Here is a 12,663-nt window from a genome sequence, read left to right as displayed (position 1 = left end):
CTCTATATTCAAGGAGAGGCTAAAAGATACATTGAGCATAAATTCATTCAATGCCGACAAAAAAGTGTGCCATGCAGGACATTTCAAGCATCTACTAAATACAATGACTAAATGATAGTTTTGAATTACATGAACACATCTTAATATCTTTAGTGCTACTAGAAGTAGGTACTTTGAGCCACCTAATTCAGCTATGAAATCAAACCGTAAGAAATTATCATCTTTGTAAGTCAAAAAAGAGTTGGGTATCATTAATTTCACATAGTTTAAGCAAATGAATAATTCCTTCTGAGAACTGAATCCACTTCAAGTATCAAAGTAACAGTTGCAGCACATCAATTTAGCAATGTTCTTATCCTTCTCACTTCTCATTTTGAAACTACCCTACATTTATAACTCCTTATTGTCAGCAAGCACCTATTCATGAGACACACTGAGAAGATAGCTCCTACACTCATCAATACAACCCTTGAATTACCAGGCATGAGGATGATCCTGCAGCCCCTCCACATATATTGGTGTTTTTAATATCCAGTCCCCAGTAGCTTCGACATGATGTACTACTAATCAATGGTACCTTTGTCTGCTGCACAGTTTTAGAAAGTTTGTCTTCTAGTAGAAAAGAAATAAAAACACATATTACCTAGGCAAATGCTTTTAAAAGATAAGACACACAAAAGAAAACCCTATTTTGTAGATAGACTTCAAAGATTAAATACCACTCATTCTTTCCTTTTAGCAATATAATGATGCTGCTAGCTGATTTGTTTAAAAAACAAAACAAAACAAACAACCCCAAAAGCTGATATTACTACACAGTGGCTCATACAGCAGGAATGATAACAACAACAATTTTATGTGGGGTCTTTTTCCTTTAGTACAATCCTAAGAAGAGAGAAAAATAGTATCATTTTTAGAAGGAAAATGACAAAGTTTATACCCAAATTAGTTGTTGATAAAGGGAACAATATAAGTCATAGTTTACATGTCAAATCTTTACTTCATTCCATTGATTTCAGGGTGCTTTCATTCTTTTGACTGGAATTTTGCTTAACAGACATTTTGTCTAAGTGCTGACACTGTCTGGGAGTTGTCAACCAAAATTGCATCTTGATTTAGTCTTTCATTTATCAGATGTTTGTAAATTGTTAGTTCAGTTGCAGAATACAGTAGAAGTGAGACCAGAGTCATGAGTTTGATCTTTATATGAACTAGTTATTTGCACATAATCTTTATACCCATTTATACCATTTTTACAAGCCTATCAATTCAGAAACATGTCTCATATCCTTGAAAATAGGTCCATATCTCTCTTTATTTTTTTTTAGAGAGAGGGAAAGGGAGGGAGAAAAAGAGAGAAACATTGATGTGAGAGAGAAACATTGATTGGTTGCCTTTGGCCCAAACCAGGGACTGAACCTGCAAACCAGGCATATGCTCAGACCAGAAATCGAATCGGTGACCTTTCACCTTGCAGGACAACACCCAACCAACTAAGCTGCATCAGCAAGGGCTAGGCTCATATCTGTAAGTATGGATTTTTACAGTAGTGGTGTACAGTTATGAAAACAATTGTGTCTGAGTATGTGTTCACAGTGCAATTAGGAAATAATTACATATAAATGAAACACATGGATATTTAATAGGAAATAAAATCACTACATACTCTCCAACACACGTTTTTTTGCAAGCATCAATGAACTATTTATCAGTGAACTAACATCAATATATATGATAGCCTAAAACACAAGCAGTAACCTGTAGATCCATTATGAAAAAGACTTTTTCTACTATCATTCCTATAAAAAATACAGAAAAAATTGAAAATAAATAATATACTCAGATTTCACATCTATGTGGATTATAATCTTAGAAGAAGTAGTGAATATACTCACGTTGTGGGTCAGTTAGTCCCCAGCCAGCAGTCATACATTTGGAAAGTAAGTTTATTTTACTGTCTTTTCCTGGCAAACAAATCGGAGATACAAACTTTCCTAATCAAAAACAAGAGAAAGAAAAATATCCTTCAGTCCATAGGACTGATATTAACATTGTTTGCTTTTCAGAGATGATTGTAGAAATATCTACTTTGCCCTACGCTACCCTTTTAAACCCTGTAATTTAATAAATAAGTCTTCAAGAAGAGAACATCTACTAATTACTCAGAAGGGATCATCCCAATTCACATGTTACCACTTTCCTCCAGGTAGTTCCATCCTCCTAGGACAGCAGAGACACGTGCTCTGTCCTGGGATGTGGGACTCCTGGTTTCTCAACCACAACCACTTTTTAAAATGTGCCTGCCTTTTTGTCCATGTGCCTCCAGGACATCACCTTGTTGAATTTGAGATGACAGTGAAGGAGAATATAATTATCTTCTTTCTTCAACTATATTATAAGAGGAGTGGGGAAAACCACATTTGTAGCAATTTAAAACAGTTTTCTTATTTTTATAGCTAATAAGTATTTTATATCTAATAAAGGCATAACAAAAACTGTACTTATACATTATACATTTAAACATTCACATTTTTATCATCAAAATTTGTATAAACATAAATATTGCAGGTTTATATGTGTGTCTATATGTATATACACTACACACACAATGTACCGAATGCAGTGCTCCTGTGTTTGTTTTCCCATGATGTTGCACTTTATTCTTATCCAGATTTTATATACTTAGATGCTTCAGCATACCTGCTGTCCTAGACCATTTTTAAGATGATTTGTCCTTTATTTTTACTGCTACTTCTTGATAAATTCTCATCTATTCTGGTCCTACTCATCTCCATATATGTGCCAGCTGGCTCCAAATCTTATGTTATGCTGCCTTCACAGATTGTCATTGATCTATCATATCCAATAGATATTTCCTGGAACTAAAATAAAATATCTTCCCTCTACCAATATATTTTCCAATTGGTCATTTTTCTTGTTCTGATTTTTTTCACTTACTAGATTATGATTATATCACTCATATCATTACATATAGATCTACCACATCATTTTTAATAGGACACAGTATACAGAACAATGTACCATTATTTATTAAATATAGAAAGGAAACATATGGGTTCTTGTGGTGAGAGAAATGTTCTGTATCTTTACTGAATCAATGTCAATATCCTGCAAAATGTTACCATTGATGAAAACTAGGTAAAGAGTTCATTGGACCAAGGAATTCTACTGCTGGGAATACGCCCTAAGAATCCAAAAACACCAATTCAAAAGAACTTATGCACATTGATATTCATAGCAGCACTATTTACAATAGCCAATTGCTGGAAACAGCCTGAGTGCCCCTCAGTAGATTAATGGATTAGAAAACCATGGTACATCTATGCAATGGAGTACTAGCAGCAGAAAGAGGGAAGGAATTCCTACATTTGTGACAGCATGGATGGAACTAGAGATGACTATGCTCAGGGAAATAAGCCAAATACCATATGATCTCACTTATAAGTGGGATCTAATGAACAAAATAAACTAACGAGCAAAACAGAACCAGAAACATGGAACAGACTGACAGCTGCCAGAGGAAGTGGAGGGGGAGGGTGGAAAGAAGGCGAAGGGAGCAGCCAAAGAACATCTGTGAATGACCCATGGACGTGGACAACGGGTGGGGATGGACTGTGGGGGTGGGGGGTGGGTGAGACAGAGGAGGGCAAAGGGGGGAAAATTGGGAAAACTGTAATAGATTAAATAAGAATAAAAAATAGAGAGAAAAGTACATTGGTGTCTCTATTGTGTTTTACAACTATATATGAATCTACAATAATCTCAACATAAAAAGTCTAATTAAAATAAATTTTTAAATCAGGATAAGGTGAAAGAAAATACTGATGCCAGGCCTCCACTCCTAAGATTGTGATTAACTTGTCCAAAATGCATCCTAGCCTATACTTTTGTTTTGTTTTAAAGCAACCTAAGGAATTACGAGGCACAGCCAAGGTTAAGAAGTACTGTTATAGAGGCTCTCACCGACTCAGTTATACAGGCAAAAAAAAAAAAAAAAAAAAACAAACAACAAATGGGGAACTGAGCCATGAGTGGGGGTTTGCAAGATGGATGCATTGAAAAGACAGAAAGGGAGGAGAGGCTGTTGGCAGAGGAACAGGAGAAAAATGCAGAAACACAGGAGAAAGTCGGGGTAAAGCCATGGGCATGAACATGGAGATGGTCCACAGGGCTTAATTACATCTCTGCCAATATATTACTTTCCCACCAAACGTTCACCTGTGTTAAGTAGGTTGGTGGGTTACTGTTACACGCTTTCTGCAAATGATAAAACTGAGGCTCAGAACACGCACATCACACCCTAGACTGCATGGCTACTAGGTGACTGAGCCAGACTGAGACTCTCAAGGTGGGTTTGGTTTAAGTAAACATTATAAAGACAGACAAAATTTTACTAAGTCATGAAGGTACAGGAAATATAACATCTGATGGTTCAATTCCTGGTCTAAGTTTTTGGGTTAACCTCATAGGATACAACAGTCTCGGAAGAATAAATAGAAAAAAGTTAAAAATGTATTCCTTTAACATCTTTTCCAGACCTCCATGAATTAAAAGTACATAAAAGGAAAATGTTTATGCAGGTTTTTAGAGAAAATATTTTAAGATTTTAAGTAAGTTCTGAAATAATTATTTAACTTCAGAAATACATATGGCACTTCTGCCCTGGCCAGTATGGCTCAGTAAGTTGAAATGTCATCCTGTAAATTAAAGGGTGGAGGGTTGAATTCCTGGTCAGGGCACATGCCTACCTTGTGTGTTTGCTCTCTGGTGGGGGTGTGTATGAGAGGCAAACAACTGATGTTTCTCGCTCACATCAATGTTTCTCTCCCCATCTCTCCCCGTCCTTCCCCTCTCACTAAAATCAATGAGCATGTCCTTGGGTGAGGATAAATATATATATATATATATACACACAGCACTTCTAAGCAAAATGAAATATAAACTATACGGCAAAGTTCAAATAATGGAAAAGAGGTATTCATACTGACCTAGTTCAACAGGTTTTTCCAGATGCAACAAAGATAGATCATCATTAGGAGGAAATTTTGTGAAGCCAGGGTGAGTGTATACAGCTTTCACTGGTACCAAATCACTGTTTTCTATGTTTGAGAGGTAACTTCTTCCTATTACCAGGCTGTCTGTGACAGTACTTGTCATAAGAAAAGGGAGTGAGAGAATAGGTACCACTTTTAATGGGGCCAAAATTTTTCAAAATTACCAAAAATATATTTTAATATCTCTAATCTACATTAAAGTCTTTGTTACCTTGAATTCTTAGAAAAAGAACATCTCTCATTAAATCCTTGAGAAAAACTTTAAAGTATCTACTTTCTTGCTTTAATAACATTAAATACAATGTTGTAGTATTTCTTTGACAATTAAGATTCATGACACCTTAAAGTAATAATTCTACAGATCATTATAATCATAATATTATACCTTATGTTACATGTTTATATAGTGGTCACTGAAAGGTATTCTTAATGTTATAATTACTCTACTCCCTAATACAATGTTTCTTAAAGAAATGTGTAGGGAACACACATACTAAATATGGCATATGCATTCGTTTATTTGGTTTTTATTTTTCTCTCTATAAGGCAAATAACTTATTAAGTTCCCAGGAAATCACAAAAAATGGACTGTAGTATGTATGCCAACACAAAATAAACAATCATATATAAATTATAAAAAGTGGGTATATAAAACAGTTTTCTTTCCAAAACATGTTAAGCATTTTGAGGTATAACTCAGCTATACTCTTTAATATAAAAATGAAAAGTATCTTGAAGTGATAGGTTAACGTCAGTTTTAATCAATAAAGCTTCACAGAAACATCAACTAAATTTTCTTAAATAAAAAATTTTAACGCATTTTGCTTTTATATGTATTATGTTATCATATTCAGTCATGAAAAGTAATGAAGTCTTGCCATTTGTGACAACATGGGTGGATGTAAGGATTATTATGCTAAGTGAAATAAGTCAGACAGAGAAAGGCAAATACCATGTAATCTCGCTTATATGTGGAATCTAACACATACATTTTTTTTTTAAAGAAATCTTGATAGGTATAGAGAGCAGATTGGTGGGTGCCAGACGCAGAGGATGGGATGGAAAAAGGGGGTGAAATATTTTTTTTTATTTTCATTTAAAAATTTCTAATAAAGGACATTTAAAAAAATCTTTGAAACTTTAGATATCTATTCTGGGAATGAGTCTAATGAGCAGACAAGTAAGAACAGGAAAACAAGAAGAAAATGAACCCACAATTGAGCAGTCCCTGTGCTCTAGGTATGAATATGATGTTAAGAGTCTAATTAGAAAATGTTAAGACATCATTATCCCCATGTTATAGAGTAGTAAAGAAAAGGGAGTGTTGTTAGTTGCTTATTAACTAAATTACACCTAGAAGCAGGAAGTACTTTTTAAAATTGAAAGCAATTAGTAGTATGTGTATTAGCGAAGCCCAGAAAGTTTCATCAACCTGATATAGTACGTCCATTCACTTGCAAGCTAGTTCCTTGTGTCATGAAGACAGCGAGAGCACAGCCACCATGCGCCCTCGGAGCGCTCCAGCACCCCCGCACCACACACAGGCTCGCACCTGAAGTTGCAGTGAGCTGCTGTCAGGACCCACTGCTTTGCAATCAGAGCACCTCCGCAGTAATGTTGTCCTTGGTGCTGCAGACTGACCAGCCAGGGCCACGACATTGCAGGTGCAGTGTGGCCACCAGCCACCCTGGGCTTCCCAAGCTCAGCTGGTAACCCCTTTGTATTTCTCTCAGACTCTTCTTCTATGACAAATGGGTCAACAACTGGAATTCCACATTTGTCTTGGGTTAGCCATCTTTCTGGATTGTTTTCTAGTGTCATTCCTTAGGAAAGTAACAACAAAACATTAGATAAAAATACTTATGAAAATCTATTAAAATTTCAGCGTGGAGCTGTTTGTTTCTTGTGTAGGTTTGAAACTAGAATTCTTAATATGAGCAAAAATCTGTAAATTTAACTGATGCATAATATACACATCTTTAGACAAATCAGAATATAAATCAATTTTTAGAAAAGAAAAATGTTGCACTTAATTATGAAATTACTGAACATTGTTCTTTCTGTGGCTTTATTTATGTTACCCCAGTATTACATATGTAGACATATCAAAATACTTTATACTTCATGTATTCAAGATACAATGTATACATAATGGAAATGCATAAGGAAAATTTCTAGCAGTGTGTATATTCCATTCTTGAATTAAAAAGAAATCTACAAGGATATTAAAAACAAGAGATTTATTTAAGTTTTTCCTTAAATATTAAGAAAATTAAGCTTCTCTATAGCCATAAAATTTAAAATTATAAAATGTGCTCATTTGTTAAATTAGTTACTTGAAAATTTCATTTCTATACCAGAAAGCTGTTCTAACAAAGTGGATTTGTTTGTTTATTCAATACTTATATCAAAACTCATTTCTACTTTCTCTTCAGATAAGTATAAAACATGAATTCCCTCCTCCTTTGGATACATATTCCAAAAAAATATGTGAACTCTTTTAAACTAAGCTATCCTAACCTCAGAAAAACCCACAAAAGGTATTTGTTTAAATATGGTTTTAGTGCATTAAAGTTTACTGCCTTAGTGCATGTTTTTACTGCATTTACAATCCACATTATATATGGTGATATGTAGTAAGTCTTATAACTTTGCGTATTTGTAAACACGTATCATAGCAATATTTTATTAGTATTCAACTTCCAAAAGAAAGAATATTTTTAAAAGTGAGGCAACCTAAATATTTTGGACTGTGACAATGCAGTTTCAATTTAGAGATGCAGGGATGGAAAGGTAAAAGCAGCGGTCAGTTAGGTGAGCATCCTAAAACAATTAAAACCACACCCATGGGATGGTGAGACTCAGCCCTCTGTGGCTCAAGTCAAGGACTCCCCTGAGAGCTCATCCACTTCTCTGTAATAAAGACAAAGTGACATCAAAAAAGAACTTCACATTGTAAGTTGCTCAGAATTCTTCCTGGAATTACACTCCAATAAAAAAAAAAACACCCCTAATAACACATTCATTAGGCTTTTAAATCTTAAGCACAGCTAATGACATTCTAGCTTAAAAGCAGATTGGCTCAGTAGAAAAATATTTAAATCATTTCTATTTTATGCATTCAGGTAAAATAGTCTCCTTTGGAGCCTCTAAAGGAATGGGAGGGCAGTTACCTAATAAAAGAAACATTGTAACAGATGTGAAAACAGTGAACTCTACCTTTGTTTCAGCTTGAATGTCCCCACTGGATCTTGAAAATAGCAACTGACTTTTATGGTTATCATTATCTCTTAAATAAAAATAACACACACACACACACACAATTAACTTTATTACCTCAGATGATGTATCTGAACTACCCAAGTTTCATGCAGTAAGGAATGGTTTGAAATGAAGTTATCCTATGTGACCTTTAAACTAGAGCTCCCAGTTCTACTTCAAGACCTATGTGATATTTGCTTTAATAAACATTTTAAAATAAGTACTTACCATTGATAGGCAACTTAATCTCAGTATTGCTTTTCTGAATCCTATCTTGCAGAGTAAGTTTAAAACCTTTTCCTCCCACAGACTCATCAGTCTTAAAATGCACAGTCAGGTGAGCACTGCTGGATATCAAAACAAATTCTTTCCTGGAGCCACATAAATGAGCTGCAATGTGAGGAACATTTGATAACTAAATACTTCTGTCAATAACATAGGTAAAAGGGGGTAGAGTAAAAAGGAGATGTTAAATCCTAAACTGTTAATATTGACAAAGGAGTAATTATGAACAGTGTAAGATCAAGATTTGTAGGATGGAACTCATGATTTGATTGCAAAAATGAAAGGGTGTAGATTTTGAAAGTGTAAAGGGAAAAGGCTGGGTTAGCAATTGATATGAAAATGATATATAATTGTGGACCAATCTGTGATTCTAACAAATGGGAAAAGAAGCATTTTGGTGAAAGTATATGGACAGAGAAACAAACAGTATATGAGTCAAATGTTTGTGTCCCCTCCCCCTGCTGACTTGCCCCTGAAATTCGGGTGTTGAGATTCTAACCCCAATGTGATGGTGTTAGCAGATGAGGCTTTTGGGAGGTAATCAAGTCATGGAAGTGGGGCCCTCATGAATGGAATTAGTCTCCTTATAAAAGACACCCCAATGAGCTATCTTGTCGCTTTTTGCCATGTGAGGGAATAGCAAAAAGACAATTGTCTATGAATTAGGAAGCTAGCTCTCACCAGATACCAAATCTTGGACTTTACAGCCTCCAGAACTGAGAGAGAAATGGTTGTTATTCAAACCACTCAGACTATGGAATATTTTTTTACAGAAGCCTGCAATAAGTCACACAGTTTGCCCAAATATAGAATAATGAGGATCCTTTCTTAATTTAGAAACACAAAAATTGGTTTTGGTAATGATAGGACATTTGCTATAATTTATCTGTACATGCTGTAATTTAAATTCTCCTAAATTAAAACAATGACACACTATTGATTTATCTAAAGATAATATTATCTCAGAAATCTGAGAAAGAAATATGGGGAATAGGGAAATAGTTATTTCCCACATCATTCTTATCCTCAAATAAAATGTGTGGTGAATTGGGAGTGATGGGAAACTCTGAGATAAACCGTGTCAAATAATGGGATTCTGGGTAGAAACAAAACCCCTAGAAGTTTTAAAATAATGGAAATGGGAAAGTGTTAATCTGTTTAAAAAGGAGATTAGGGGTTGGAGGAATGTGTAGGAGAGAGAGAAAACAAAGAGTTGTAGGGGGTGTTTCAAGGTCACTTATCAGTGAAGTAACGCTGTTTCGTGTTTACAGGCAGATTCTACCTACCAACTGCTGCTCTGACCCAGCTCTGCAATTTATTAACTCTGTGGCCCTGGGCAAATTACTTAACCTCTCTCCGTGCCTCAAATTTCTCATCTGCATAATGGAGATAAAAATGATAATCTCACCTGAGGTTAAATAAATTGATATTTATAAAGTACTATGTTTGTTAAATAAAAATAAGCCTCAGCAAAATTTTACAGCTAATTATTAGGCAGATGCATTTTGAGCACTTGGAGGAGAACTCAGTGGTCACCGGATGCCAGCACGGGATCCTTATCAGGTCACATTAAATTAACCTAATTTAATTTTTGAAAGAGATAATTGGATGGTGGCTAGGGGGAAGGAGATAAACTTAATGAATCTTGATTTCAGTGAAGCACTTAAGAAAGTATATTATGATGTCTCCCTGTGAACAGATATAGAATGTAAGTGGATGATTATGTGGCTAGGAAGTTTCATTGCTGATTAAATAACCATTTGCTGTTAACCTGGGGGGAAGGTGTGAATGGTATGGAAAGGGTATGGAAATGGTTCTATCTTTGGTTCTTCCAAGTACAGGATTTCTAGTAATGTTTACAGGTAACATGCTTACAAAATCTCTAGGTTTAAATGGGTGGTGGCTAGATGAAGAGTAAAGGACTAGGTTAAATACAGAACTGAGAGATCATTTAACATTTCATTTAACACTGAGTTCCTTTTAAAATAACCCTGGACATATGATTCCTATCCTTGAAAATATGACATTGACCTTATTAGCATTTTCTCTTTTTGAACAGTTCTAATTGCTAAACTGTTCTTTCTCGTATTGAATCAAAAGACATCAAAGTAATTACTGCCATTAGTATAGTGGCCAAGAATGTAAGTGTTTGAGTCAGAATGCTTGGGTTAAATCCTACTTTCTGTATTTATTATGTCACTGAGGGGAAGTTATTCAATCTTATCATGACTTGGTTTCTTATATTTAAGATGAGACTTATAACCTCCATCTGAAGGATTTTTAAGAAGATTAGGAGAGTTCTTAGGACTATGCCTGAATAATGGTAAATTCTCAGTAACAATTACTTAGGACACAGAACAAGTTCCATACATGGCCTCTGTAGGCGTTCCACAAATATTTGAAAAGAAGACTTACAATCTGTCTCTCTTTTCTTTTCTTGAAGGTAAACACGCCTGGGTGTCTACAACTTTTAGCATCCTGGTCATTATGTTCTATGAATGTGTCCCAGTTTGTCGGTGTTCCTCAGAACTGCTGCATGGGCAAGGATAAAATAACCAGTAAGGCAGGGCAACAGCCCGTCAGACTGGATCTTGGCTCTGAAGACCTGTGAGACTGAGCTAGCACACGCCAGCTAAGTGCTAACACTAAGTTTGACCATACAATGGAGCTATGATTCCCTTTATCCTTTAATTCTTTACTAACACTGCTCTGAAAAATCATAATCATTTGACACTTCTGAAATTTTTATTTCAAACATGCACTTTCTAAATCACCACCTTTTATCTATTCAACTCTATTAGTATTTCCCTACTCTAATTGTTTGATCTCACCATAACCACCTAGCCATTGATCCTATACACTTTCTAAATCTATCAACCTCTAAGTAAGAGATTTTACTGCAAAAGGAAGCAGAAAAAAAATGGGACAACAGCTAAATTTCTTGTTTGACTTTGAAATGATGGGTAATGTTAGAGCATGTTTGAAACTTTGAGAATGATAGAAGAGATTGATGATGTGGGAGAAAGGATAACTAAAGGAATTTTGTGAGATGCTAATAACTCTCAAATTTATATTTCTAGCTTAAACTTTTCTTCTCGCTCAAGAGTTCTACTTCTAACTACCTTGCCAACCCCATCTGGATATAGCATAGCATTAAAAAATGTAACGTGGCCCAAACTGCTCTTCCCCAACAAATCTCCTTCTCCTTCTAGTATTTCCCATCTCAAAAATATCACCATATACCTAAGAATCATCCCTGATTTGCATATTTAATTCCACACTCAATCCATCAAAAAATTCTACCAGTTCTATCCCAGATCTGCCCACTTCACTTGTACCCTATTGTTGCCATCATTTTGTAAAGTAAGATAATCTATTATCTAAAACTACTAATAGAACTTTCTGCAGTGATGGAATGTTCTATATCCGCTCTCCCCAGTATGGTAGTCTATCACTACATGTAGCAACTGAGCACTTGAAATATGGCTAATACCACATTTTATTTCATTGTAACTAATTTAAATTTTAATAGCAACACATGCTGGACAATGCAGGTCTAGGTTACCCCAATAGCTTCGTAACTGCTGATAAAATTCACCCTGTTGCCCCAAAAGCTGCTCCTCCACACAGCAGCCAGACCAGCCCTCAGATGACTCCCTTGCTAAGCGCTGGTGTTCCAACCACTGGAGATACAGCAATGAGCAACGAAGACTAAGTCCTGTTTACAGGACACTGTCATCCTGGTGGAGGGAGAAAGGTTTTAAACAAGTAAACAAATATCTATCTATCTATATCTATCTATAGGTACAGATAGATAGATATAGATATGGATATAGATATATCTGCTAGGTCATGATTAATGCCACAAAAAAAGAGAGGAGGGGAGCTGTATAGATTACGGGAAAGAGGAGGCCTTGGATATGTATTGTTAAATAGTGTTATCTTTGTCTTCTTTATTGTCTGTCTTCCTAAAGAGAAGGTGGCAGTGACCATCTGACTTGTTCACCATTGTATCTCCAATGTGCCTAACACATCAGGAAAT

General features: G+C 35.4%; 1 protein-coding gene across 1 annotated transcript in view; it reads right to left on the bottom strand.

The window, feature by feature from the left end:
* Window positions 1-6,536: 6,536 nt before the first annotated feature.
* Window positions 6,537-12,663, bottom strand: part of OVCH1 (ovochymase 1) — a 70,435-nt gene continuing 64,308 nt past the window's right edge. Inside the window, 2 exon segments of the mRNA XM_054591526.1 lie at window positions 6,537-6,898; window positions 8,565-8,726. Coding sequence (XP_054447501.1) covers window positions 6,537-6,898; window positions 8,565-8,726 — 524 coding nt within the window.

Source organism: Pteronotus mesoamericanus, unplaced genomic scaffold (assembly GCF_021234165.1).
Source record: "Pteronotus mesoamericanus isolate MK-2021 breed Mesoamerican mustached bat unplaced genomic scaffold, CSHL_Meso_final scaffold_21, whole genome shotgun sequence".
Lineage (NCBI taxonomy): Eukaryota > Metazoa > Chordata > Mammalia > Chiroptera > Mormoopidae > Pteronotus > Pteronotus mesoamericanus.
The sequence above is the reverse complement of the archived record's forward strand: the minus strand, read 5'-3'. Positions and strand labels throughout refer to the sequence as shown.